This window comes from Saimiri boliviensis, chromosome 14, assembly GCF_048565385.1.
Source record: "Saimiri boliviensis isolate mSaiBol1 chromosome 14, mSaiBol1.pri, whole genome shotgun sequence".
Lineage (NCBI taxonomy): Eukaryota > Metazoa > Chordata > Mammalia > Primates > Cebidae > Saimiri > Saimiri boliviensis.
The window spans coordinates 88,212,281-88,240,206 of NC_133462.1; the positions used below are offsets into that span (position 1 = coordinate 88,212,281).

Sequence of the window (27,926 nt, forward strand, 5' to 3'; positions counted from 1 at the left end):
ATGCCTTAAAGATGATAAATCTTTAAAAAATATATTAATTTTTTTTTTTACTTAGATGGGGTCATCACAATAAGTGAGTGTTTGCTCACTTACTGGGGGACAAACAGAGTAGAAAATGAAGTAAAAGTTTTCAAATATTTCATATATGCCCCTTCACATAAAAATATTCAAACTTAGAAAATATTCCCAGGCTTGGCCAGGTGCAGTCACTCACGCCTGCAATCCCAGCGCTTTGGTAGGCCTGGGCGGGCAGATCACGAGGTCCAGAGATTGAGACCATCCTGGTCAACAAGGTGAAACCTGGTCTCTACTAAAAATACAAAAATTAGCTGGGCATGGTGGCCCATGCCTGTAATCCCAGCTACTCGGGAGGCTGAGGCAAGAGAATCACTTGAATCCAGGAGGCAGAGGTTGCAGTGAGCGGAGATCGTGCCACTGCACTCCAGCCTGGTGACAGAGTGAGACTCTGTCTCAAAAAAAAAAAAACAAGAAAAACTAAAAGAAAATATTCCCAGGCTTTAAGAAATTATTCAGTTTAATGTGTCTCTGTTCCTTCCTAGATCAGTGAGAGTTATTTTACAGTTATCTAAATTGAAAATCTTAGAAACAGCTGCCATTTATAATGAAAATAAAATGGATATATCCAACTATCAACTTCTCAGAAGCACGTCTGTGATGTGAGGCCCACCATGCACCCACCTGAGCATCTTCAAATGTGTATCGTCCAGGTTCCTTTACGTTCTGTGTGGTTTTGTCATAACTCTTCGAATCCAAGTTAATGGCACTGGGGGCTCCGGGAGCCAGAAATTCTTGCCATATTTCCTGAACTCTTGAGGGCACTTCTTTAATAGGCCTTTTTTTCAGGTCCTCCACTGCCAGCCAGAATCTATGCAAAATGTGAGATCCGGTGTTTACTCTGACGGCCCATCATCTGAAAATTCTTGTGACATTTATGGATCATGCAGTTCGTCGTGATGACTCCCAGCAAACTCACTTTCTCTGAGGGCTTCCAATATCAGAGTGGTACTCACTTATTTTTTCCTAGCAGTTGTATTCAAAGGTATAACCTTCTTTTGAAGGAATTATTAAAGACGATCTCTTCTAAGTGTTCATTGTTAAAAGCAGATCTGCCAGAGCTCTGCATGACTAATTTTACCCAAGGAAAGTGGCATTGCCAACTGTTTACTGAAAATGAGGAGGGGTCTGAAGGGCATTAAGGGTGCGGGGACATGGGCATCCAATCGTTTCTTGGATCTTCTGTTCATTTGAGCAATGAGGGCTCATAGGGAGAGGCTTTTCTGTTCTAGCTGGTAAGGAAGTTACAAAGAAGCTTTGCTGGAGTTAAAAGAGACCTGGACATAGATCAGAAAATGCCCTGGCTGGGAAAATAAGAACAATTAATGAATGTCAAGCTAATTTAACTGAGAGAGGTATGGAATGACCGAAGCAGCAGGCTTTCACATGTAATCACTGGAAAAGTTTAAATGTGTAGAGGCATCATTGCAATTCAGAAGCCACTGAATAATATACACGGACTCACTTCTGAATATAAACTTACTGATAGCATATGTAAACTGAAAAAACCTGGGTGTGTGTTTTGGTTAATAATAGTAAGTGGCAAAGTCTAGCGAGAAGGCGCCACATGGTATTAACGGGTTACATTTCTTCAGTGTTTTGCTCTAGGTTAGAGCTTACTAGTTAGATCTCCAGAAATACTGTTTAAAAGATAAATGGGTATATCATAATTTGTTAATAGAAACAAACACCATACGTGAAAAAGGAACTGCTAGGACTGTGTTATCCTCCCTCGGCACTTACTGCTCTAACAGTGAAGGAAGTCAGCCACAGAGACAGGAAACTTCGGGCTCCAGAGTCTTAAGAGGCACAGGTAAACAGCAGTACCTTCGCTACTACTAAGCTTTAACTTGAGCATTAATAAATAATCAGAAATCAGTAACAAAGCACGTGAGTTAAAATTAGAATATCAACTACCACTCGGTCTAGTGATTTCTGAGTTTTCATTTCCAGGTTTTGTTTTCTTATAGATATGTGTAACAGAGGATAATCTAACTTGGACAATGCCTTCCACAGGAAACTAACACCATGGCTTTTAGAAAGGAAGGCTCAAGACCATTCCCTCTTAAAACACAGATTTAGACACTGTGCACTCTAATAGGAATCCTATGCGTAATCCGAGGGAGCAGAAGTGTTGAAATTAATAAATGCTCAGTCAAGTTCATGCCAGCACACTTTGAACACATAAATCAAAACAAACTCTCTGTCCCCAAAGAATGAGTAAAGATAAACCATTTAGGCCAGACACAGTGGCGAACGCCTGTAATCCCAGCACTTTGAGAGGCTGAGGTGGGCAGAGGTCAACAGATCGAGATCATCCTGGCCACCATGATGAAACTCTGACTCTACTAAAAATACAACAACAACAAAAAAAATCAGCGGGCGTGATGGTGCACACTTGTAATCCCAGGTACTCAGGAGACCGAGGCAGGAGAATCACTTGAACTCGGGAGGCAGAGGTTGCAGTGAGCCAAGATTGCGCTACCACACTCCACCCTGGTGATAGAGACTCCATCCCCAACAACCCCCCAAAAATATAAACCATTTAAATGACCATACTAGGAAGCACATGAATGGCTCTCTAGGAAGAGAACAAACTAGACATTCAGGGAATGCCAAGCAGGAAAAAAGCTCCTCTGCTGGGGCAAGTGCTGGACTGGAAAAGAAGGATCTAGAAAAAGCTGTAATAAATCCAGTGACATCTGAAACGGGCCTGGAAATAAGCATCAAATATAAAAGGGCTGTGGGTTAATAACCACACCTACACTGATACGTAGGTGCAGGCACTGCTCTAAGTGATCCACCTCTGTTAACTCATTTAAACCCCCAGTAACTCTGTAACGCTGGTTCTATTATCTCCCCCATTTTAGAGAGGAGGAGACTGAGCATATGAAGATTAAGCTGCTTATTTAAGTTTGTTCAGTATTAGTGTCATAGCTGAGGTTTGCCCCCAGAAAATCTGCAGCAGATGACATGCTCACAGCTATCATCATCACTGCCTTTCTTACTCGCACCATGACTGTAATTATTGTAATAGCTTAGCAGAATGGAGGAGCTGGGTGCAGTGGCATGCACCTGCGGTTCCAGCTACTCAGGAGGCTGAGGTGGGAGGATCACTTGAGTCCAGGAGTTCAAGGCTGCGGTGAGCTATGACAGTGCCACTGAACTGCAGCCTGGGTATCAAAGAAAGATCCCACCTCTCTTAAAAAAAATCCCATATCCTTTATTTCATGGTAGCTGGAACCTAAGAAAGTATCTTTAATGTCTTTGATTCTTGATTTCCTCATCAGTAAAATGGGATGATAGATAGTGCTTATTTCACTGGGTTTCCATTGGATTAATTGGTTTCCATTGGACTAGTTGATTTAATTAATTCCGTTAACTTAAACTAATGATATAAATTATATAGAAGACACTGAAAAGCACCTGGCATATTTGTAGGCACTCAAAGATAAAAACTCATATCACTACATTTTCTTAGCACTTGCTCTATGCTATATGTTTTGCCTGAAAAAATGGATATGGGAAATACATTTTAGAATTTCAAAGAGCAGAAGGTGTATCTGAAGCATAAGTAGTTACCGAGAAGCAGTGTTTCTTATTTTTCTCCTGTCCTAACATTTCAAAGAAATGCTCAGATGAGTGACACACTCTCACTGCACGGAGAGTTATTTTATTTTAAGAGCTATTCACAACTCTGTTGGCCACTGGACCGTTTTGCCTCCTTCAGTGTATGACACGAAGCAGAGTAGGGCTCAGATTTGGGGAGCAGGGGACAGCAGCTTGGTACTGGTTTGTAGAAAACCAAGAATGCCACTTACTTGCAATCTGACCTCCTTAGCCATACTTTCTCAGCTTACCCTTCTCAGCCATACTTTTCTCATCTAAAAAATGGGGTACTATTTACATTTCATGTTTGTTTTGATGGTTACACGTGTGATGATCAGAAATAATGAATGCAAAATATAACATAGTATACTTAAAAGTAGTAAATAGAAAATATATTCTGATGTCTTGTAGGTATTCAAGAATTAATCTAATCTACATCTTTCATTTATCTACCTGTCTATACGTCCTAAGGAAACATAGGATAGGCATACAGTAGATACTCAAATATATATATGTATATATTATGTGTGTGTATATGTAATGTGTGTATATACATAAGATAGTACAGCATTGAATGACTAAGAAACAATTAAAGCTTAAACTAGAAATTGGCAGTAATTCAATTCATGCTTTGAAACCTAGAATCCACATGCTATTCTCTTTTTCTAAACGCATTTTCTGTCTCCCCGTTTTACCTGTTTATCTCCTCCCCATTGTGCAGCCCTCAGCCTAGAAGTGATTTCTCTCAGTATCCCTCTGCGGATCTCTAACTCTGGATTAGGCATCCTCTGTGCTTCTCCCACCTAAACACCCATGATATTGTGCTGTGATTTGTTTTCTTGTCTTTATCCACCAATTGGCTGTAATTTTAATGAGAGAAAGAGATGCCTTTATTTGGCTAGGTGAGGCTGGTAAGGCTTACTACTTGTTTATTTACTCATCATGATGCAAATGAGATCAGCATATTTTCAAAAACTTAGAGAATGAGAGGAAAACCCATCTCCCCAGCCACTAAAATGCCTAAAGTATTCTTTATCTCTGCTTTATTTTTAACGTGTTATGTATTCATTTATTTATTTGTTGAGACACAGTCTTGCTCTGTTGCCCAGGCTGGAATGCGGTGGTGTAATCTCAGCTCACTGCAACCTCTACTTCCTGGGTTTAAGTGATTCTCATTCCTTAGCCTCCCCAGTAGCTGGGACTACAGGTGTGTGCCACCATGCCCAGTTAATTTTTGCTTTCATTTCTTGTAGAGATGGAGTTTGCCATGTTGGCCAGGCTGGTCTCAAATTCCTGGCCTCAAGAGATCCATCTGCCTCGGTTCCCAGAGTGCTGGGATTATAGGCATGAGCCCCGACGCCTAGCCTATTAATGCATTCTTGCACCTGACAATGTGACCTCAATATAGAAAATATTATTAGTAGGCTCAGTAAATAACTTTAGCAACTTTAGCAGCAAGATCTTGCAAAAGCCCAGGCAGGAAGGGTTCCCATAAATTGTAAGAATAGGAAGCTGCATGCCCGCAATCCATGCTAGGCACACAAGGAGAGTTAAACCCCTCCAGGTTCTGTCTGCGGTCATCTTGCTCCATCCATGTGACAGGTGGCAGCATCCTACATCTTTCTGAATGGTTTGGGGTTGCTACCTGTCAAATCTCCTGAAAAGAATGTGACAATGCCTGGCACTACTTAGTTCCAATGAAAATAAATGAATGCTGAGACCTTTTGGCAAATGAAGTTTACAGGACTGCGTAAGTCACGGAAAAGTAAAAATTGGGCATCGGGTTTCAAAAGAACAATGAATGAAAGAGCTCATGGGAAAACAGTCTTACATAGTGGAAAGTTATCGCTCACTTCAATGATGTTAAATCGAGCTATTAAAATCCACGCTAATGTCTTATATTAAAAAATGCAATTTTCAGATCCTCCTTATGTTAGCTAATTTTAAAAATATATAAGGATGATGTTGACAACAGATGGGCAGGATGGCTGTCCCTGTCTCACAAACGGCTCAATGCTGTGCTGCTTTCAATTGCCCCGTGGCTATTATTTAAATGTGCAAAGAGAATGAGACAGCCCAATAGTTTGCTTTCAACTTATTGGATATAGCTGCCCGGTCTCTTCTCTAACTCTCTTGAGAGGCGATATACAGAGATAAGCAACACTGACAAAGAGGTGATATTTTAATGGAACTTCATAAATGTTACTGGCCAGTCTCCATTTTGCCAAACATGGTTCTCTGTACTACATTTCTTTACAGAGTGCATTTCAAAGTCACCAAATTTGTATAGTTAAAACCTCTGGAGACACAGAGACAGTGTAAAAATAAGTTATAAGAAATGGATATGCCGGGCAGCCTTTGCTTTGCTCATCTTTTTCTCCTTCATTAGGTGACAGAAATTCAGTGGGTTCATAACATCATTATGTTGGTGGAAGAAGAATCGAGCTATTACCTACAAAATAATCCGACACATCACAGACAGTATTTCCCTGGTGTATACGATCCAAGCAATGTGTCTTACCTTAAATTTTCTGAGCTGAATTCTGACTCTAGAAATTTAAGGAACTGTTCTCTCCCAACTGGGTCTTTCAATGCCTCGTCCATGCCAAAACCCCATCGTTTTACCCTCTGCTGGCTCGGTTCTTTGCTATAGAAGATAAACAAAGGCAAATACATTCCTTTCATTAGAATTCCCATTTTTTTGTTACTACATTCCCCTTCAAAGTCATGTGTGCCTTGAAGTTCTCATCTTTAACTTATCTTTCAAAAAATATATCTCTGATTAATGGCTCTGCATGAAGCCATGGCGTATGTTAGCATTAATAATAAAGTCCAACTTATTTTTTAAAATATATATTTCATTGCACTTTAGGCTTTGGGGTACATGTGAAGAACATGCAGGATTGTTGCATAGGTACATACACGGCAATGTGGTTTGCTGCCTCCATCCCCATCACCTATATTTGGCATTTCTCCCCATGCTATCCCTCCCCAACTCCCCACTCCCCACTGTCCCTCCCCTAGTCCACCCCAATAGACCTCAGTGTGTGATGCTCCCCTCCCTGTGTCCATTTGTTCTCATTGTTCAACACCCACCTATGAGTGAGAACATGCGGTATTTGATTTTTTGTTCTTGTGTCAGTTTGCTGAGAATGATGGTTTCCAGGTTCATCCATGTCCCTACAAAGGACACAAACTCATCATTTTTTATGGCTGCATGGTATTCCATGGTGTATATGTGCCACATTTTCCTTGGCCAGTCTATCCTCGATAGGCATTTGGGTTGGTTCCAAGTCTTTGCTATTGTAAACAGTGCTGTAATGAACATACGTGTGCATGTGTCTCTATAATAGAATGATTTATAATCCTTTGGACATATATTCAGTAATGGGATTGCTGGGTCAAATGGAACTTCTATTTCTAGGTTCTTGAGGAATCGCCACACTGTCTTCCACAATGGTTGAACTAATTTACACTCCCACCAACAGTGTAAAAGTGTTCCTATTTCTCCACATCCTCTCCAGCATCTGTTGTATCCAGATTTTTTAATGATCGCCATTCTAACTGGTGTGAGATGGTATCTCAGTGTGGTTTTGATTTGCATTTCTCTAATGACCAGTGATGATGAACATTTTTTCATATGTTTGTTGGCCTCATATATGTCTTCTTTTGAAAACTGTCTGTTCATATTCTTCACTCACTTTTGAATGGGTTTGTTTTTTTTTTTTGTAAATCTGTTTTAGTTCTTTGTAAATTCTGGATATTAGCCCTTTGTCAGATGTGTACATTGCAAAAATTTTTTCCCATTCTGTTGGTTGCTGGTCACTCTAATGACTAGTTCTTTTGCCGTGCAGAAGCTGTGGAGTTTAATTAGATCCCATTTGTCTGTTTTGGCTTTTGTTGCCAATGCTGTTGGTGTTTTGGTCGTGAAGTCCTTGCCTACACCTATGTCCTCAATGGTTTTGCCTAGGTTTTCTTCTAGGGTTTTTATGGTGTTAGGTCTTATGTTTAAGTCTTTAATCCATCTGGAGTTAATTTTAGTGTATGGTGTCAGGAAGGGGTCCAGTTTCTGCTTTCTGCACATGGCTAGCCAGTTTTCCCAACACCATTTATTAAATAGGGAATCCTTTCCCGACTGCTTGTTTTTGTCAGGTTTGTCAGAGATCAGATGGTTGTAGATATGTGGGTTTGCCTCTGAGTCCTCTGTTCTGTTCCATTGGTCTGTATCTATGTTTTGGTACCAGTACCACACTGTTTTGATTACTGTAGCCTTGTAGTGTAGTTAGAAGTCTGGTAGTGTGATGCCTCCAGCTTTGTTCTTTTTACTCAGAATTGACTTGGCTATGCGGGCTCTCTTTTGGTTCCATATGAAATTTAAGGTAGTTTTTTCCAGTTCTGTGAAGAGGGTCATAGGTAGCTTGATGGGGATAGCACTGAATCTATAAATTACTTTGGGAAGTATGGCCCTTTTCACAACATTGATTCTTCCTAACCATGAGTATGGAATGTTTTTCCATCTGTTTGTGTCCTCTCTTACTTCCTTGAGCAGTGGTTTGTAGTTCTCCTTAAAGAGATCCTTTACATCCTTTGTTAGTTGTATTCCTAGGTATTTTATTCTCCTTGTAGCAATTGTGAATGGCATTTCATTCTTGATTTGCCTCTCTATTTGTCTGTATTGGTGTATAGGAATGCCTGTGATTTTTACACATTGATTTGGTATCCTGAGACTTTGATGAAGTTGCTTATCAGTTTAACGAGATTTTGGGCTGAGATAATGAGGTCTTCTAAATATACAATCATGTTGTCTGCAAATAAGAGACAATTTGACTTCCTCCTTTCCTAATTGAATACCTTTTATTTCTTTTTCTTGCCTGAGTGCTCTGGCTAGAACTTCCAACACTATATTGAATAGGAGTGGTGAGAGAGGGCATCCTTGTCTAGTGCCAGATGTCAAAGGGAATGCTTCCAGTTTTTGCTCATTCAATATGCTATTAGCTGTGGGTTTGTTGTATATAGCTTTTACATTTCATTGATACCTAGTTTATTGAGAGTTTTTAGCATAAAGGCTGTTGAATTTTGTCAAAGGCCTTCTCTTTATCTGTTGAGATAATCATGTGGTTTTTGTCTTTGGTTCTGTTTGTGTGTGTGTGTGTGTGTGTGTGTGTGTGTGTGTGCGCACGTGTTTTTTAGATGGAGTCTCACACTGTTGCCCAGGCTGGAGGGCAATGGCGAAATCTTGGTTCACTGCAAACTTTGCCTCCCAGGTTTATGTAATTCTCTTGCCTCAGCCTCCAGAGTAGCTGGGATTACAGGCACACATCACCACACCCAGCTAATTTTTTTATATTTTCAGCAGAGACAGGGTTTCACTATGTGGGCCAGACTGGTCTCAAACTCCTGACTTCATGATCTGCCCACCCCAGCTTCCCAAAGTGCTGGATTACAGGTGTGAGCCACTTCGCGCAGCCGATAAACTCTAACATCTATTGAGCATTATATGCTAAGTGCTTTACACAAATTCTCTTTTAGTTTTTGCTAGTCACTTTATAAGATAGGCATTATTAATCTCGTTATTTTATAGATGAGGAAAGAGAGGCACAGAGTTATCACTTGCCAATGTCAGGCAAGTAATAAGGGGCAAAGATCCAGATGTTCTGACCCCAGTGCATACTCTGTCTCTCTTTCTTTTTTTTTTGAGATGGAATTTCACTCTTGTTGCCCAGGCTAGAGTGCAATGGCATCATCTTGATTCACTGCAACCTCTGCCTCCAGGGTTCAAGCAATTCTCCTACCTCAGCCTCCCTCCCAAATAGCTGGGATTACTGGCACCTGCCACCATACCCGGTCACTTTTTATATTTTTAATAGAGATGAGATTTTAGCACATTGGCCAGGCTAGTCTCGAACTCCTGGTCTCAGGTGATCCACCCACCTCAGCCTGCCAGAGTGTTGGGATTACAGGTGTGTAATCCCACATCGCTTAACCACTATACCACACAGTGTCAGAAAGGTATGTTGTACCAGGAAAAATGCATTGGTAACCAAAAGTCTCAATACTAGTTTATGATTCTGGTGTCAACTAAATCTGTGACCTAATCCTAGCTGAGTCACAACATTTTGGGGTTCTGGCTTTCTCATCTATAAAATCTTTAACTTGTGGATGAAGAGTTCTGGGCATGTCCAGTGTTCAAGATTCATTTCGATGCAAAAGAAAGAGATAGTCCAGAAATGCAATCTAGAGAACTGCTAGAAGTATGAGAGTACTAATCTTCTCTTTGTAAAGGGATATGCCATGATATTTTTATGACCCTGCTAAGACTGATATTTTCATGACCCTGTCACTAGACAAACTGGACACCCTCTCACATGTGCACAAATCTGCATGGAAAAGTACTAAAGTTTTAGACTTGGACTTGTGTACTTTATTTCCCCTTTCTAGTGTATTAAGAAATGACATGCAGTTTAATTTGCCAAAAGCAATGCTTGTATTCTGGCAGCAACATGCTACTTCTATTACATAGTAAAGTGAATACCAGAACTACAAAGGCAGGAGGTGTAAGTGAATTTTTATTGGGAAGGGAGGTTGTCAACTTAAACAGCAGCAATAAAGAGTGAATAAGGAAACTCCCTGTTGCCACAGATTTACATGACCTCCTTATGTGACACAGGAGGCATTTCAATTTGTTACCCCTAGCCAGAAATGGCAAGTGCTTTTCCACTCGGTCTAATACTTCTGGATTCCTACTAAAAAGGAATACATAAAGAGCATGGAAAAGTTGCTTATTGAAGGAAACCCCTGTAATTCATGACCCTGTAATTCTTCCCCTATATAGCTCATGAAAAAAACTAGGGAGTCCTCAGTGGTACTTTGCTTTTCTTAGGAAGTAAGTGTCATGCCAGTTTCTCTTACAGTGTTTTTGGTAAGCCCATTTGTTTTGAAATTGAATTTATAAACACATACTTGTGTTGGGCTTAAGTATGTATGGCTTTAGCATTCATTTTACTTGAATACATGAGCCTTTACGGCTATGTGGATTTTTCAGGAAGATAACAGCAATGAGCCAAATTTCAGGAACTGAAAATCCTAACTCTGACTAATGCATCCTGAAACTCCTGCACCTCAATTTTGGGACGGTCTTTCCAGCAATGCAAATCTTAATGCAAAAACAAATGTCTAAGGTTCAAGAGCCATTATCTTGAATAAGAATGCTAGATATGGGCCAGTGTAGACCAAGAACAAAATTACATTCACAATTAGCCAACAACAAAACCTTTCTCATTTCACGCAGACTCTGAAATAAAGCAACATATTTGCAAGAAAGATAAAGTGCCACCTACCTTGCTTCAAGCTCCCAGAAAGTGGTATCATCAGACAGCCATGGGTTAGAAGGGTCAGGTGGCAAAAGAAACGGGTCGTATTCTAAATACTGTTCCGTGTAACTTAGTAGACTAGGGAGAAAAAGACATTTCCACGTTCTTTAGTTTTCTGACTGGGGTTGCAGCCAATCCAAAGCAAGGGAAAGAATATAAACATGCGGGCCCAAGGAATCCTTGCTCACTCATAGAATGAAATCCAATGGCAATCTTCACATTTCAATAACTCGGATGTAACAACTGATTGTGCTTCCTGGCAGACAAATGTGGCTAAAGATTCCATCCCTCCCCAGGCCTAAGCCGTAGAAATCAACATCCCTTGGTTAACACGAAGCACTACGGAAGAGGTCAGTGTGTGAAGGGCAGTACCAACAGTTAGTTCCCATCTTTGGTTATCAGCCCACCCACAGCAGAACAGATTCTGGCCGACTTAGAGAAGAGCTTCAAAGGGAAATTTTGTTGAAAGTATTTACAGGAATTATGCAAAGTGAGAACAACTTATACATTTTTAAAATGAATAGACAAATTCTAAAAAGGGAGAAGGGAACGAAGTTGGAGAGGTAGGATTTGGCAATGCCCAAAAGTGACGAATATGAATGCCATTAAGAATAGATGTCAATGAAGAAAAGGAAAATATCTAAAATTTGAGTTTCATTCATATTCTGAAGTCAGGCAGTAACAGAGTCAATTGTTACTGTTAAAATAAGTTTACACAGAGGCTCCAAGATACCAAAATGTAATGAATAAATGGAAAGTTTCACGTCTTCCAGCAGGAGTGAAAAAGGCTAGACTGCAGAATCATCTTCCATATCCGATTCTTGGTTGCACAAGGATTAGATGTCTGGGCATTTAACACAATTATAATCACCCTGTCATTTAAACTACATCAAAAGAGTTCTTTGAAAGTTTTCTATGTGCAGAAAGGAAAACAGTATTACATTTACTTACATGATTCCAATTGTTTGTCTTGACTCCTGTCCCAACAGTCCTCTTTCATTTTTAAACACTTTTAATTGTCATGCAAAATTTTAAAATTTATATAGACATCTTGAAATACTCACCTGTCAGCGACTTTTGACATTTTTAACCGATGTCTGTCTAACTGTATTTGCCAGTATTTTATCTGAAAAGAGGGTTAGAGAAGTAGATACGTAAGTAATGACATTTTCACAATTTTCCACTCTAAATCATGATAGACCGGGCAATTCTGAACAAGAGTATATTCTAGGTCAGTACAATTTCAAAGCTGCTTAAAAAATAAAAGCAGAGCGCTCTTAGAAAGTTGAAAAAATGAAATGTCTGAATGTGAACACTATTGATATCACTTTAGAACAGCAATGAGTTTGACCATTCTGCCTACTTTAACAAAATGTCAATTTATTTTAAAATTGTAGAGATTTTGCTGGGTGCAGTGGCTCACGCCTGTAATCCCAGCACTTTGGGAGGTTGCGGTGGGTGAATCGCTTGAGGCCAGGAATTCAAGACCAGCCTGGTCAACATAGCGAGACCCCGTCTGTAAAAAAATATACAAAAATTAGCCAGGTATAGTGGTACAGCTGCTGTAGTCCCAGCTACTTTGGGGGCCGAGGCAGGAGGATCGCTTGGGCCCTTGAAGCAGAGGTTGCAGTGAGCCAAGATCACACCACTGCACTCCAGCCTGGGTGGTAGAGAAAGACTGTCTCAAAAAAATAAAAAATACAATTGTAGAGATTTTAAACAGTAGTTCATGGTGTTTACTTAAACATTCGTTCTAAATTAGTTATTACTAAATCCAGAATCATACTTCCCTCCAAATTTAGAAAATAAATGTATTTGTTACTATAATTTAAAAATAAATCCTATCTCCTAATACCAAGGAAGCATCAATGATATGTGTTTTGAGAATAATTTTATCAGCAATTCATGACAAATACTCACATGGAATAATCACACACAGAAAACCTTAATAAAAAACTCCCTGAATGACTTTTCCTTCGATTATTATAAATATACTAGAAAAGTATATATTACACTCTTGATAAACCATATGATAATAAAATATTAGAGGAAAGGAGTCAAAATGAGAATAAAGCCCCATGACTGAACTAATCAAGAAATTTAAACTATTATTTGATTTGAGACACTGGAGTTTGCTTTGAAATATTACTTGGAGCCATCACTATGGATCAAATGCTTAAGAAACGTAGTGTATACCATGACTCCATGACTGTACATCAGTGCTGATAAGAGAAAACTTCAAGAGGTAGAGAGAAATCAGCACTGCAGAGAGCAAGAATAAGCACTCATGTGAAGAAAATGTCATATCATTGGATATGGGAAATGTGGCACTCAACGTTCGCAACCTCTTGTCTCCTTACACTTTAAAACAGAGTTCTGGGGCACAAAGTAACTGCTGATGACGCGGTCATCTACCAATCAGCACATGTGATTTTTACAGTTGGCTAGAGGAAAAAGGATTTGGGTAAATACAGAGAGAGGGGTTCTGAAAACCATTCCCATGTGTTGATACATTTTCAAGTAATTGGAATTCTTAAAATTAGAAAATTTTATTATTTTTTAACTGCAGATCTTCCATATGAAACAGTCAATCATACAAATAACCTTAAAAATAGCCATGGTTAACATTTACCGTCTGGTCTTCACAGCTATTACTCTGTAAACCTTGAACAGGTCACCTCATAGGTTGACTCACCTGTTGCTGTAACTCATCTTCTGTTGGAGGTTTAGTCTCTGGTGTGGGTGTGTGGGTAGGACTGTGGCTTCTAATATCATTTTGTAAACCATAGACAGACTATATTAAAATGAAAAAATAAACATTTTAGGACAAAATACCATTTATAGTCACAGACGTTCTAAAAAGTAACTGTATCATAAATTCAGTAAGGTCACTCAAAAATTAGTTGATTAAGCTTCTTATCAAAATTCAAAAGGCACTATTTATATTTACCATAGCAATCTACAATATCATATGCATATAAAATACAAGTACAGCTCTGAAAAAATATATAGTTAGATTATTAACTTTGACAGAATAATTGACGATACGTAGAGAGCAGGGGGAGTGTGATAAAATTTGAGAGCAGGCTGGGATACGAAGTTGGAGAATGTCAACACTAACTAATCTTTCACAAGCACTGATTTAAGAAAATAGAGAGCTGGATATAAAATAGAATAGAAATGTGATAACCCAAAAGAATTGAAAACTAACTTGATTTTTTTTACATAGGAATGAAATGGGGGCACTGAGGAGAAGGAGAAGTCAAGAATTCTATTGCTGATTTGATTTCTGAAGGTGCAAGGGAAGACATCAGGGTATTCCTACTCTCCATACCAACAGTGGGTTATTTCCTTCACAATACTGGTCTTGCCATCGGGTGCCTTTGTAAACATCAGTGACCCCAGAGGCTTCAGGCATCTTTGGAATTCCCTTGTACTTTTCTATGAACTTGTCAAAAGGTCAGACTTACTACTCAGGAAGACTCTTTTTTGAGAAAGGCCCATTGCTTAGTAAGTATAAATAAAGATCTGGTGACTAAAGGGATAAAAAACTATTTGTAACTCAGAGTGAGACATCTCACATGTCAACTCAAGGAAGAGGCCAAATTATTTTTTCTTGAATATCAAAAGTATTTTTCCTTTAAAATAAAGAATTTAATGTGTGTTATTGAGCACTTTACTCTTGTTATGACATGTAATCACAGGAAATATTATTATAGTTCACTCCCAAAGAAATGAACAGTAGCTCTCCTGGCTAACAGCAGTATCTGTTTCCAAAGATTAAGCATGGTCCATGGGTTCCACTTCCTGAGCAGCCGCAGTATAAAGACTGAGGCCAACCACACAGCTGCAAAGAGGCGCTACGGAGACAGCCTAGTTATGGCGGAGGCAAGGGCGGCTTCCAGAGGCCACCGGCTGGCCTCTGCCATTTCTGTCTATGGTTTGTCATCCCACAGTGTGGCCCGCTCTGCAGACACAGAGCTGTGGACCCCTCGGAGGGGGCTGAGACAGCTTGCTGATTGCTGTCAAGTTATCCGCTTGGCAATTACAAGCACCAATCACTTAAACTCTCTTTGTGATATGTCATGGGCTGAGCTGTGTCTCTTCCCGCAAATTCTTAGGTTGAACCCTATTTCCCACTGTAGCTATATTTGCAGATGGGGCCTGTAAAGAGAAAGGGAAGTTTAAGTGGGTTTACAGGGTGGGACCGAATACAGTGAAACTGGTGTCCTTTTAAGAAAAGGAGGAGACACCAGGGTGGAAGTTCTGTGTGTTGTTCTGTCTGTCTCTGTGCACACCACAGGAAGAGCCACTGAGTATGCAAGAAGGCGGCGGCCATCCCCAAGCCAGGAAGAGACACTCCACAGGAGCTGAACTTGCCACCACCCTGACATTGGACTTGTAGTCCCCATTACTATGGGATAATACATTCCTACTGCTTAAGCCACCTAGTTTGTGATATTTTATTAAGGCAGCCTCAGCAGACTACATAAAGCTTAACAAAATCATCTACCTATGTACATGTACAGACATTTGTCTCCTTGCTCCGTATCGGTGCCCTCATGAGACCACGGACTGGGGAGCAGGGCCCTGACTGTCCCATTTACTGTGGAGCGCCCGAAGCCCAGGGTATGTCTGGCATGGGGTAGCAAAATTAATTTTGCTGATTGAATGGATCATTACAGTTCCTAAACAACTATAAGCTCAAGCGTCAGTGTTGCTAATTCGAAGAAAACACATCAGTATGCGGCTTGAGTCTTATAACGTTCCATGTAAAATAACATTATCATCTGCGAAGATTCTAGCAAATTGAACACTTCTGACTGTGAGAAGTTATATTTATCAAAAGGTGAGAAAACCAGGGTTCTTCATCCGTGGAAGTAAGGGTATACCTGCTACCTGCTGTCGGACTTTTAAAGACTTCTGTTTTCTTCCGGCAAATGTTAGCGCTAGACTCTGTGGTGAGGCCCTGTTGTTCTGTCGTTATTGATTCACAAGAAATGAGATGTTATCGAGACGAAGAGCTAGATCTCAATGATCCTGTTTCTTTACAATATTTCACTTTGCAGTGGCTCGTGAGCTTTTCATCATTAAGTGAGGGGTGATGGTATATGAAGGTATGTGACGGCATTGTAAACGAATCGTTCTCAAACGTTCAGAAGAAGGGTGCAGGTGAAACATGAGAAAGATGATCAATGCTGAATATGGTGCTGAAAAGAGAGTATCAATGATGTCCTTATTGTGTGTAAGTGCTATCTTGTTAATCCACGTGCTTTCTCTTCTGAATCACAGCGTGTCTGAGTTAGTGTCTGTTGGGGGAAATAGGACATCCGATTCAGTATTTTGAAGAGTAACTTCACTATTCAGAAAGCGGATAGAGGTGGCTTAATGCACTTTTTGGTGAGCTGATAGCATTTTTGAATCTTGTTCTGCAAAAATAGTTCTTGGTGCCCTCAGGATGTGCTGTCAGCCAGGATCAAAGCAACTGAGTAAGGCCAGCCACAAGAGAGACAGACCAGGCAGGCTTGCTTCCGTCCGGGTCTGCCTCTCAGAGAGTTCCGAGGGCAGAAGCATTTGCACACCACATCTGGATTGGTTTTGGGGTGCTTCGCTGCGGCTTCTTTATCCTAACATCAAGGTAAACTGCCTTAAAAGAAAGAAAACGTACTTGGAGCAGTTGGGGGCCTTTGAACATGATGCTGGGTTTCTAGGGATGGAAGAAAAAGGCCACACAAAAGACTGGAAAAAAAAAAATTGGGTGCTTACCGCACAGACACAGACTCTGGAAAACACGATGGTAAGGAAATACTAAGGAAACAGCTGCAGAAAAGAAGACCTTGAAGTTTGTGGAATGCAGAAATCCAGCAGCACCAATCCATGAGCTGTGTCCTCAAACAGACTACTACAGGCCAGAAATTCTTGTGTACATCAAGTTGTTTTATGGAATGAATAACAATGCCTTCTAGCTGTCTGCGTTCCTTTAAAAAATATGTAGAAACGACTGCCATACATTTTTAAAGGGTTACGTAAAGTGTCACTGAATTCGGGGTAGCTTCCCCCGCACGCCCCACAGATAGTCTCTCAGATAACAAACACGGTCTTACGGTTGGGTCACAAAATCCCCGTGTTAAGAGGGGGCCCTGCACTCTTTCTGTGATTAAGTATCTTTTAGAGGTCCCTGCTTTCCTTGGGTTTTAAAATGCCCTTCTCGCATCACTGTCAGGGTTTCTGAGGAAATCTCCATTTTCTTTTCCTCCTCTTCTGGGCTCTGAAGGACACACCCTTCTCTGGGAGAGGAGAGGGCTCCTTCACGTCCTGTCCCTCTCCTGTGCTCGGTCAGTACCACTGCTCTGTCTTCAGACCCTGGTGTGCTTGAGAATCGGGATGGGGCAGTCCTGAGGAGGGGAGGGCTGTGGAAGGCCGGGAAGAGTGGCGAAGATACTCCATAACATGGGAAGAAAGTGTTTTGATGGCTGACGAACTGTAAACAAGGCAATTCATCACCAAGATCAGCACAACAAATGTCCTTTTTACCTTCCGTGTTTTGTGGGGGTTTCTCATTCTGGATGACTTCTTAATGTCCACTTCAGTAGTATTTACACATCCAGGCTGGAAATGGAAAAACAGAGAGACAAATGAACCTTTGGATGTGAAATTTCTGACCAGGACAATCATTAATGACTCGCTCTCTGGAGCCCAAGCAAATGCTACAATGATACGAATCAAAGGCAGTGTTTCCCAGATGGCCACAGCCAGTCCAGTCCTATCAGCAGTGGCCAGTCCTAAAAGACATAATAATACCCCTTAACTCTTCACACTTAAAAGCCTTCAAATGCCATCCTCAAATAACTCCCAGAGAAACAAGAAAAAGCAGTACTTGTGTTGCATATGTGGAAGTGGCATCAATATTTATAGCAACAAACCCGAAAGACAGAGTGGGGGTGTCCCCAGACAAACGGGCCAATACCCTCTGCTGGTATCTGCAGACAGCCTCTTATGGAGTGCTCTCTTTATAAAAAGTGAAGCTGGGCCAGGCGCGGTGGCTCACGTCTGTAATCCCAGCACTTTGGGAGATTGAGGCGGGCAGATCACCTGAGGTCAGGAGTTCAAGACCAGCCTGGCCAACATGGTGAAACCCCGTCTCTACTAAAAACACAAAAAATTAGCCAGGTGTGGTGGTGGGCGCCTGTAATCCCAGCTACCCGAGAGGCTGAGGCAGGTGATTCGCTTGAACCTGGGAGGTGGAGGTTGTAGTGACCTGAGATTGTACCACTGCATTCCAGCCTCGGTAACAAGAGTGAAATTCCATTTCAAAAGAAACAAAAAAGTGAGGCTGCTTTTAGATGACTGGCTGGCTTTTCTCCAGTTGGAAAACTAAAATGCCATCTAGTTGAGCCAGCTCAACTTTCAGAATGAACTGTTTTAGAGGGATTATGAAACCCAGTGACTAGGAATCTTTGTTTTCCATAGACAGTATATGCAATGGAGTTCACGGTCAAAGTGTTGGGATTACAGTGGAAGATGGAGAAAGGTAAATCAGATACCATGCTGCTTCTGATAAATTCCTGACCTTCCTTTTCCTTAAGGGCAGGTGAACCCCTTTAGAATAGGGGAGCTGGAGACATACAGGCAGCCTGCTGTCAGCTTCCTGACCACCCCAGGAATCTCATCTTGTCAGATTTATTGTTCTGTTGTACAGAAACAAATAGCTGCCACCTTCTTGTATATTTGGATGAGAAGAGGGAAGGAGGGGGGAAGAAGAGAAGATGGGAGGGTATATGAATCAAGAAACAGAGAAGACAGGAGATAAAAAGATAGCAGCTTAAATCTAGGAAGGGCTTAGACATCACACATCCTTTAGAAGTGATCAGAAGTTAGAGGCCACATGAACTGTGTTTTCTTTACTTTTGGTGCAGGATTTAAGAATTTTTCGTATTAGTAAAAAACATCAAGTTGCATGTCTCTGTTCAATTTCTCTATTTCTTCCCACAGATTCCAAGAACATTAAAGCATTAGATGTTTCTAGAAGTGACTCCAGAGAAAATGTGAATGTGGAAAAGTCTTCTGTGGAGTTGGGATGGGGTTGGGATGGAAGGGCAAGAAGGCAGAGCTCATGTGATGGCAGACTCAGGTGTTCACTGCAGTAACAGGAATCAGCTCACTGTGTAATGAGGACATAGGGCACTTTCCTTAAAGAACTGTCTCCTGCTAGCATAGCCATTAGGACAAAACTCCACCAGAATATTGTAACGGATAAGGAAGTAAATGAGGAAAACATTTTTTCCTTTTCTTTTGTAGAATATGTATATACTACACATACATACACACACACTGTCCTACAAATATTAAATAAATTACGAGTTTGGTTTGCGTATCTATTCAGGAATAGAAATAACTGGTTCAGCAAAGTGGTCAGCTTGGCAGTACAGGAGGGAGGAAGGGCACCCAGTTGGGTGGAACTAATTTCCTAAGTGACACTAAACATTTCACTTAAACTCTCCAGCATCTGGTTGCTGAATATCTGATATTCTGATTTAATTTTTTATGGTTGGTCTAGGCATTTTTCTTTGTTTGTTTGTTTGAGATGGAGTCTCGCTTTTGTCATCCTGGCTGGAATGCAATGGTGTGATCTCGGCTCCCTGCAACCTCTACCTCCTGGGTTCAAGTGATTCTCCTCCCTCCGTCTCCTGAGTAGCTGGGATTACAGGCACATGCCACCATGCTGAACTAATTTTTTGTGTGTGTGTTTTTTTTTTTTTTTTTTTGAGACGGAGTTTCGCTCTTGTTACCCAGGCTGGAGTGCGATGGCGCGATCTCGGCTCACCGCAACCTCCGCCTCCTGGGTTCAGGCAATTCTCCTGCCTCAGCCTCCTGAGTAGCTGGGATTACAGGCACACGCCACCATGCCCAGCTAATTTTCTGTATTTTTAGTAGAGATAGGGTTTCACCATGTTGACCAGGATGGTCTTGATCTCCTGACCTAGTGATCCACCTGCCTTGGCCTCCCAAAGTGCTGGGATAACAGGCGTAAGCCACCACGCCCGGCCTCTCTCTCATTTTTAAAGAGCCAAGTATGATAAGAAACATCATGGAGATTTTCTTCTATATGTTAAGAGGTGGGAAAAATTAGGATATAAGATCCAGGAAAATGAAAGCATGTTTCTAATGACCCAGAGAAAAAGAAAGGTAAAGGTAAGATACTGAACTCAGCAGGTGCCTCATTTTTCTCCTCTGTGGAAGAAACTCCAAGAAGGAGAGGTAAGAGGGAGGGTTAAAAATCCCAGACAAGTATGAGGAAGCCTGTGAGGTAGTTAGTCCCATGCCCCTAAGAAAAGCACTACAAGTGATGAATCTTATATCACATGTGTGTTAGCAAGAAAGATGAGCTTAAGACAATGCTTCCCAATCCTCTTATATGGCCGTCAAGGCATCTGGAATTTGTTACATGCCATAGTAGTAAAAGGCACAGAAGATCTAAGACTAGTGGGTGGATGAGAGCCTGAGGCTGGGACAAAGCCCGAAGTGTGCAAGGATTTTATGCTGGAAGCAGATGTCTGAAACAGAGACCTCAGCAGTGAGTCCCAGGTGATGAGATGCTACTTGTTGCAGCTGTCCTGGGAGCAGCCCATGCCAAGCTGTCTACAGCAGAAATTGACAAGGACCTGGAAGATGTTTTGGGGATGCTTGGCCCTCGTGCCCCACTGCACAAGATTGTAAAAACAAAACCTCGAGACCCCAAACTCCCATCCCAAACCAATCTTGGATAGCAGCAGAGAAAGGCCAAGAAAACTGAAAGTGTGATCATTTATCCACAAATGAGAGAGTCATCTAAACCAACTATTTCAATCATGGCAGCATGCAGAGCACATGCATTGAAACCCATCCTTCAAATAGGTTTCGGAGAAAAACATGTCGATTAGAGAAAATACAGAAACTGTATTTTCTTTACACATCTGAGAAGGCTGAACTCATTTGAACTGTAAAACTCCTTCCATAACGAGCTAGGGTTCCAAATCAATTTTACTTCACGCCAGGCAGCATAATTAACAAATGGCCTTGGAAACTGTGGCAAGCACGGCAGGCATAAAGTGAAAAGATCCCCTCCCCAGAGGAACATCTCCAACTGGCAGGCCTAAAGGGAATTAAAAGTTTCATCCTCACATTTATAAGATGATGGCCTTTTAAATTTGATTAATGAACCATTAGCCTACATCTGAAATTCCCACTTGTGCCAATTATTAACACCATTAATCAGCAAATTAATAAAAAGCAATGATTTTAAAAGTCAATGTTTAATATTAGAGACTGAACTGTAAGGTATGTTTTATAACCCGGCTCCCATCTCCCCAAAATAAAATCTGCCTGTTCAAAAATTGTTACTAATGACTAAATGCTAAAATTAGTAAGCTGGATGGGGGATGCTTGTCTAAGGCCCTGTAATTTCTAAGGAGACTTGTGGGACAGTTACTGGTTCAACAGATCTGTGATATCTAAGTCAACCAGGAAATTTGTGAAGATTAAAAAAGCCTAGAGGCCCAAAGTTGTCTGGTATACTTCTGAAAAAGGTTATGACCCAGTGCTGAAAACCCCTGAATAACTGCTTTCATAAGTCATGCACTGCGGTAAGTGAAATATGGCAATAATTTTTCTTTAATCCTCTTATTTGTTCAATGAATATTTCTTTCTGCATCTAATTGTCGGATCTTGTGACAAATGGTGAGATGCAGAAATGAAGGCATGAGCCATACCTCAGTAACTTCCCGATACAGGAAGAATGACAGATACATGAATAATCAGAATATGGGAGCACAATGACTAAGTGGAAGTTGGCACAGAGCGTTATACAACAACAGAACATTTCAGACATCCATTCTTATGCACGGCCTGTTGGGTCTCCTCAACATGGCAAACGATATTCCTTTAAACATTGTTTTTAAGCATTTGTTCAATCCCAATAAGATCATGTTGTCTTAGGTTATTTTTAAAAAGTCAATTTTCTTTTCAATGCATATATAACAGGTACCACTAGCTGGCACTAGATCTACATGAAATTCATAAATTTGGTTTCTGTAGAATGAAACATATCTCTCTTCCCAATAAGATATAAATAACATTACCATTACCAAGTAGACTTTCCATTAAAATGTTCAAATATATACTATTTGCTGGATACAGTAGTAAGTACTAGTATTGTTGGATATAAGGAATAATAAAGTGCTATTTACATCAGCCTGGAAGAGAATTGTGTTATTTCTAGAGATTCAAAGACGAATTTCTTTTCAACTGAACTAAGCTGAGCTATAACATTATTACAATGTTATTTATTATTTATTATAAAGAAGGATTTAACATTATGGAACCTTTTTTTTTTTTTTTTTTTTTTTTTGAGACAGAATCTTGTTCTGACACCAGGCTGGACTGCAATGGCACGATCTTGGCTCACTGCAACCTCTGACTCCCTGGTTAAAACAATTCTCCTGCCTCAGCCTCCCGAGTAGCTGGGATTACAGGCATGTGCCACCACACCCAGCTAATTTTTGCATTTTTAGTAGAAATGGGGTTTCACATGTTGGCCAGGATGGTGTTGATCTCCTGACCTCGTGATCCACCTGCCTTGGCCTCCCAAAGTGCTGGGATTACAGGTGTGAGCCACTGCACCCGGCAGTAACCTATTATTGAGGGAGTAAAGGAGCACATCATTGAGAAATATTGGTATCATAATGTTTCGTGACTGTCCTCATGGTGTGTAAAAGAGAAGCTGGAATTCATGGTTTTGTTACTGACATTTTATTTAAAAGCGTCTAAGTGCCATTTACCTCCTTTCATGGCATAGTACATTTTTGTTAGTTACAGCAGAAGGCATACTTGTGTTCAGGACAACTCTCCAAAATTATGGCGATGGGTGACAGTGAGAGAGAGGAATACAGAAGAGCTGTCCTGAAGTTCAGTCGCTGCAACTGATGGGTACCTGGGAAAACAACGTCCTAGATGACACGTGAGTGGAGGATTAGGAATGCACTGTCAACTAGAGCTGATACCAAGATATCAAGTACACTCTAGAGATGCTTAAAAAACCATGATTCTGGGAAAAATTAAAGTTTTGAATATGCATAGTTCCCCCTTATCCTCAGGGGATATGTTTTACTACTCTCCACCCCCATAAAATAGATGCCTGAAACCAGGGATAGTACCAAACCCTATATATACTGTGTTTCTATGTATGCAGGCTCATCATAAAGTTTAGCTTATAAATTAGGAACAGTAAGAAATTAACAACAGCTACTATTAATAAAATAGAAAAGTTATAACAATATGCCAGCATCACCATGCTTGGGCTTTGGGGTCATTCTGAAGTAAAGTAAGGGTGACCTGAACACAAGCATTGTGGCACCAGGACAGTCGATCTCATAACCAAGAAGGCTACCAGGTACCACAGACAGCGTGAATCTGCTGGGCAAAGGGATGACTCATGTTTCAGGTGGGGCAGGATGGGACAGACAAGATTTCATTGTGCTACTCAGAATGGCACGAAATTGCAAACTTATGCATTGTTTCTTGAATTTTCCATTAATTACTTTTGGACTGCAGTTGACTATGGGTAACTGAAACTGCAGAGTGAAACCACACATAAGGGTGATCTACTACTGTATTTAGATGGTCCCTGACTCACAACAGCTCAACTTAAAATTTTTCACCCTTACTATGAGTTTATTAGAGTATTGAATGCATTTTTGACTTATAATATTTTTGGCTTCAATGGTTTTATTGGGACATAACCCCACTGTAAGTCAAGGAGCATCTGTATATATCATTATCAATTCAAATAGAAGTAAATGAATGATAAAGTCACCTCTTTGTAATACAGTACAAGCTTTAAAAATTGCATGCATGACCCATTGTACCCCAATAAAAATGACCCCTTATTCTTACATGAAGCAATTACAGATTTTAAAATTATAGATTGTAAAGTGTTCAATCTCAGGACTTTTTTTTTTTTTTTTTTGAGATAGGGTCTGGTTCTGTGGCCCAGGCTGGAGTGCAGTGGTGCAATCACAGCTCACTATAGCCTCGACTTCCTGGGCTCAAGCCATCCTCCTGTCTCAGCCTCCTAAGTAGCTGGAACTACAGGTGACTGCCACTACACCTGGATCATATTTTAACTAGAGACAGGGTCTTGGTATGTTGCCCAGGCTGGTCTCAAACTCCTGGCCTCTAGCAGTCCTCCCGTATCAGCCTCCCAAAGCTCTGGTATTACGGGTGTGACCCACTGTGCCTCGCCAGGATTCTTTTTTTAAAGATCCAATTCAAGCTTTTCTTCATTTTCTCACGGAGCTGTCACTGGATCCAGCCTCTGATTCTTTCAGCCTTCCTCCTCCTGACCCATCTACTTACTAAGTCCTACACACAAACTGAAGGAAGTTGTTTGAGGAAATCGCCCCAGGTTTCTTCCATTCACTCTCCTCTATAGTATTTACTCATTTAATTCCTATTGGGTCTCATTTGCTAGCTACAGATTCTTGGGTATGAGATCCTGCTTCAATGTATTCTATAAATGAACTCCACACGTCCAAGGGGCAGAAAGAAAGGGAATCATACGAAGTCAGCCTGGAGCTGTGGAAAGTGGTCAGGTTGGGTAGAAATCAGAGACCACGGTAAGGACTTTGGTTTACTTCTAAACATAATTGGAAGCCACTAGATAGTTTTAAACAGGAGAGTGACTTCATATCATTTATTTTGAAAAATTCATTCAGACCCTACACTACACACACACACACACACGCACATACACAAACTCAAAATGAATCACGGATCTAAATGTAAAATGCAAAACTATAAAACTTTAAGAAAATAACAGGAGAACATCTAGGTGACTTTGAGTTGGGTGATGACTTTTTAGACACAACATCAAAGGCACAATACATGAAAGAAATAATTGATAACTTGGATTTCATTAAAATTAAAAACTTCTGTTCTATGAAAAATACTGTCAAGAGAATGAGTAGATAGGCCACAAACTGGAAAACAAATATGCAAGGTTATTATCCAAAATAAGTAAAGAACTCTTAGAATCCAACAAGAAGAAAATACCACAACCCAATTAAAATATGGACAAATGATCTGAGCAGGCACCTCACCAAGGAAAATAAGCAGATGGCAAATACATGTATAAAAAGATGTTCCACTTTGTATGTCATTGGGAAAATGCACATTTAAACAATAATGAGATACCACTACTCAGCTATTAGAATTGCCAAAATCGAGAACACTGAAAATACCAATTGTTGGCAAGAATGTGGAGCAACACAGATTCTCATTCATTGCCAGTGGGAATGCAAAATGGTTCAGCCACTTTGCAAGACAGTTTGGCAGTTTCTTACAAAACACTCTAACCATTCGATCCAGCAATCATGCTCATTGGCATTTACCCAAATTGAGTCGAAAACTTATGTTCACACAAAAACCTGTACATGGATGTTTATAGCAGCTTTATTCACAATTGCCAAAACTTTAAAGCAACCAAGATGTCCTTTAGTAGGTGAATGTATAAACTGTGGTACATCCAGACAATGGAATATTATTCAGCATTAAAAAGAAATGAGCTAATAAGCCACAAAAAGACACTTTAAATGCATATTACTAAGTGAAAGAAGCCAATCTGAAAAACCTACAGATTGTACGATTCCAACCATATGACATTCTGGAAAAGGCAAAACTAGGGAGACAAATAGTTTTGCTCTTTCCAGATCAGCAGTTGCCACAAGTTGGGAATAAACAGGCCCAGAACAGAGAATTTTTAGGGTAGTGAAACTATTTTATATGATACTACAATAGTCATCTCACAGTTGTCAATACCCATAGAATGTACAACATCAAGAGTGAACTCTAATGTAAATTAGAGAGTGCAGGTGATAATGTTGTATCAATGTAGGTTAATTGATAATAGAAAAGGTACCACTTTGGTGTGGGAAGTTGATAATAAGGGTGGCTGTGGGCGGGGAGGGGGTGTTGCTGGGGAACTCAGTACTTTCCACTCAATTTCTCTGTGAACTGAAAACTGCTCTAAAAAAATAAATTTGATTAAAAACCAAGCAAACAAACAACTCGTTCAAGAGTAGTGAGTACTCTGAGAGCGGATTATCAGGGTGGGAACAGGGCAAAGCAGAAGCAAGGGGTCCAGTTTGAAGGTTATTCATCATCCAGGCAAGAGATTACGGTGATGTGCATTTGCGTGTCGTCAGCGCTAGAGATGGTGTGAAGTGGTTGCATCTGGGATGCATTTTGAAGCTATAATCAACACGTCTTGCTGATGGGTTGCATCTGGGGGCACGCTGAGGACAAGAGAACAGCCAAGGATGACTCCTATGCCATCTGCTGAGATGGGAAAGCCTGTGAAAAGAAGAGAGGAATCCAAAACGATTCCTGGGTTGTATTTACATACACAGTTTGTATTTACTGACGTCTCCAAATGGAATGCAGCCTTTTATGTAGTTGCTATCAAGATCACGAATCAGAGCACTTCCAACACAAATGCCTGTGTAATCATTTGCCCTTGGCCTGTCCTTTTGTGCCACTGCGATTTTGCGTTATCATTGATGGTATGAACATATCATTTAATCTGCAACATTAAAATATGATGATCGATTACTGAGAATCGGGTGGGGCTGTCTCTTGTTACTCAGTGTCTCTGCTATACTTTCCTAAATTCTTCTGTAGTCCTATCACATTCTATTAATCTGCTCTAGTTGAAATCAGGCCGCTTCAGCCTCACATCTAGGAACTTCAGTGATAGTCCCTTTTTACAGACTAGGAATTGTTTTGCAGGTAACATTCTCAAAGAGCAACCAAGAGGACTCTAATCAGTACATTTGCCAATAACTTCTTTGTTGTCACTGGGATTAACTGCGTTCAGCTTTAAAACACTTAAAATGTTACCAGCTAGAGATGCTTTCAAATAATAATAATAATAAAAAAAATCACTGGGTAGAAGCTGCCATAATTATCCTTAAAATAGGGGCTCCTCCAGGAAGAAACAAAAGATCTGAGGCAAGTGAGCACGGACACTTCTCTGTGACACTGGCCTGCTGGGCCCACATGAGTAATTGATCTCCCTCCCTTGCTATGATTATTTCCCTACAAAAAGCTGGCTGCAGTGTGAGGACATGCAAAGACTTTTCCATTGGAGGAGAAAAAAAGGCCCTCTTAGACTGGAGACTGAACATGTGTGCTCCAACTTATCCTATGTCCTGGGTTGGCATACAGGGCACTTTTATACCCATAACTGAAGTGGCATTTTGATTCACATGATACTGTTCCTCTGGTATTTCATGGGTGGGAGGGTGAGCAGCAACACAGAATTTTGGGATTCCTGGTCCATGGGCTGAGATGGGCCATCAAACACCTTAAACATTTTTACTTTAACTCTTAACATATTTTTTGAATGCAGAAATTAAGACATGAAACCTAGGCTGTGTCTCTGCTGACAACATAAATGTCCCCAATGGAAAAGTGAAGTGTCAAAAAATAGAAAAATGAACTAGCTACTGAACTGGAGAAAACAATCTGGAATTTTGTACACAGTGCTATTGTTAGTACTGGTGACAACAGTATGCTCTAAAGGCTAAAGAGAACCAAATTAAAACTTAGTATAGCATAAATAACTCACAGTAAGTTCAAAGGCTTATAATAATTTCTACAACAGGTAGCAATGTGACAACTTGAAAATAATAAGTTCGCGAAAATCATCACATATCAGAATTAACCTTGAATTGTAATAGCTGCCTTGACTTCAATAGCTTTGAATTACAAAGGATATGGGAGGGTTCTAAATCACGTTTCCAAATAGAAAAGGAGCGTACCTCCCTGTGTTAGTCT

General features: G+C 40.5%; 1 protein-coding gene across 5 annotated transcripts in view; it reads right to left on the reverse strand.

Annotated features, from left to right (window-relative positions):
- Window positions 1-27,926, reverse strand: part of RGS7 (regulator of G protein signaling 7) — a 521,801-nt gene that overhangs the window by 26,099 nt on the left and 467,776 nt on the right. For 4 of the 5 annotated variants that reach the window (XM_074385390.1, XM_039464304.2, XM_039464305.2 and 1 more), the window contains exons 10-15: window positions 17,589-17,663; window positions 13,750-13,848; window positions 12,119-12,180; window positions 11,022-11,132; window positions 6,206-6,331; window positions 700-886 (exon numbers count right to left, since the gene is read on the reverse strand). In XM_074385390.1, coding sequence (XP_074241491.1) covers window positions 700-886; window positions 6,206-6,331; window positions 11,022-11,132; window positions 12,119-12,180; window positions 13,750-13,848; window positions 17,589-17,663 — 660 coding nt within the window. The remainder of the gene's footprint in view (window positions 1-699; window positions 887-6,205; window positions 6,332-11,021; window positions 11,133-12,118; window positions 12,181-13,749; window positions 13,849-17,588; window positions 17,664-27,926) is intronic. The other variant, XM_074385392.1, reaches the window with a different exon arrangement.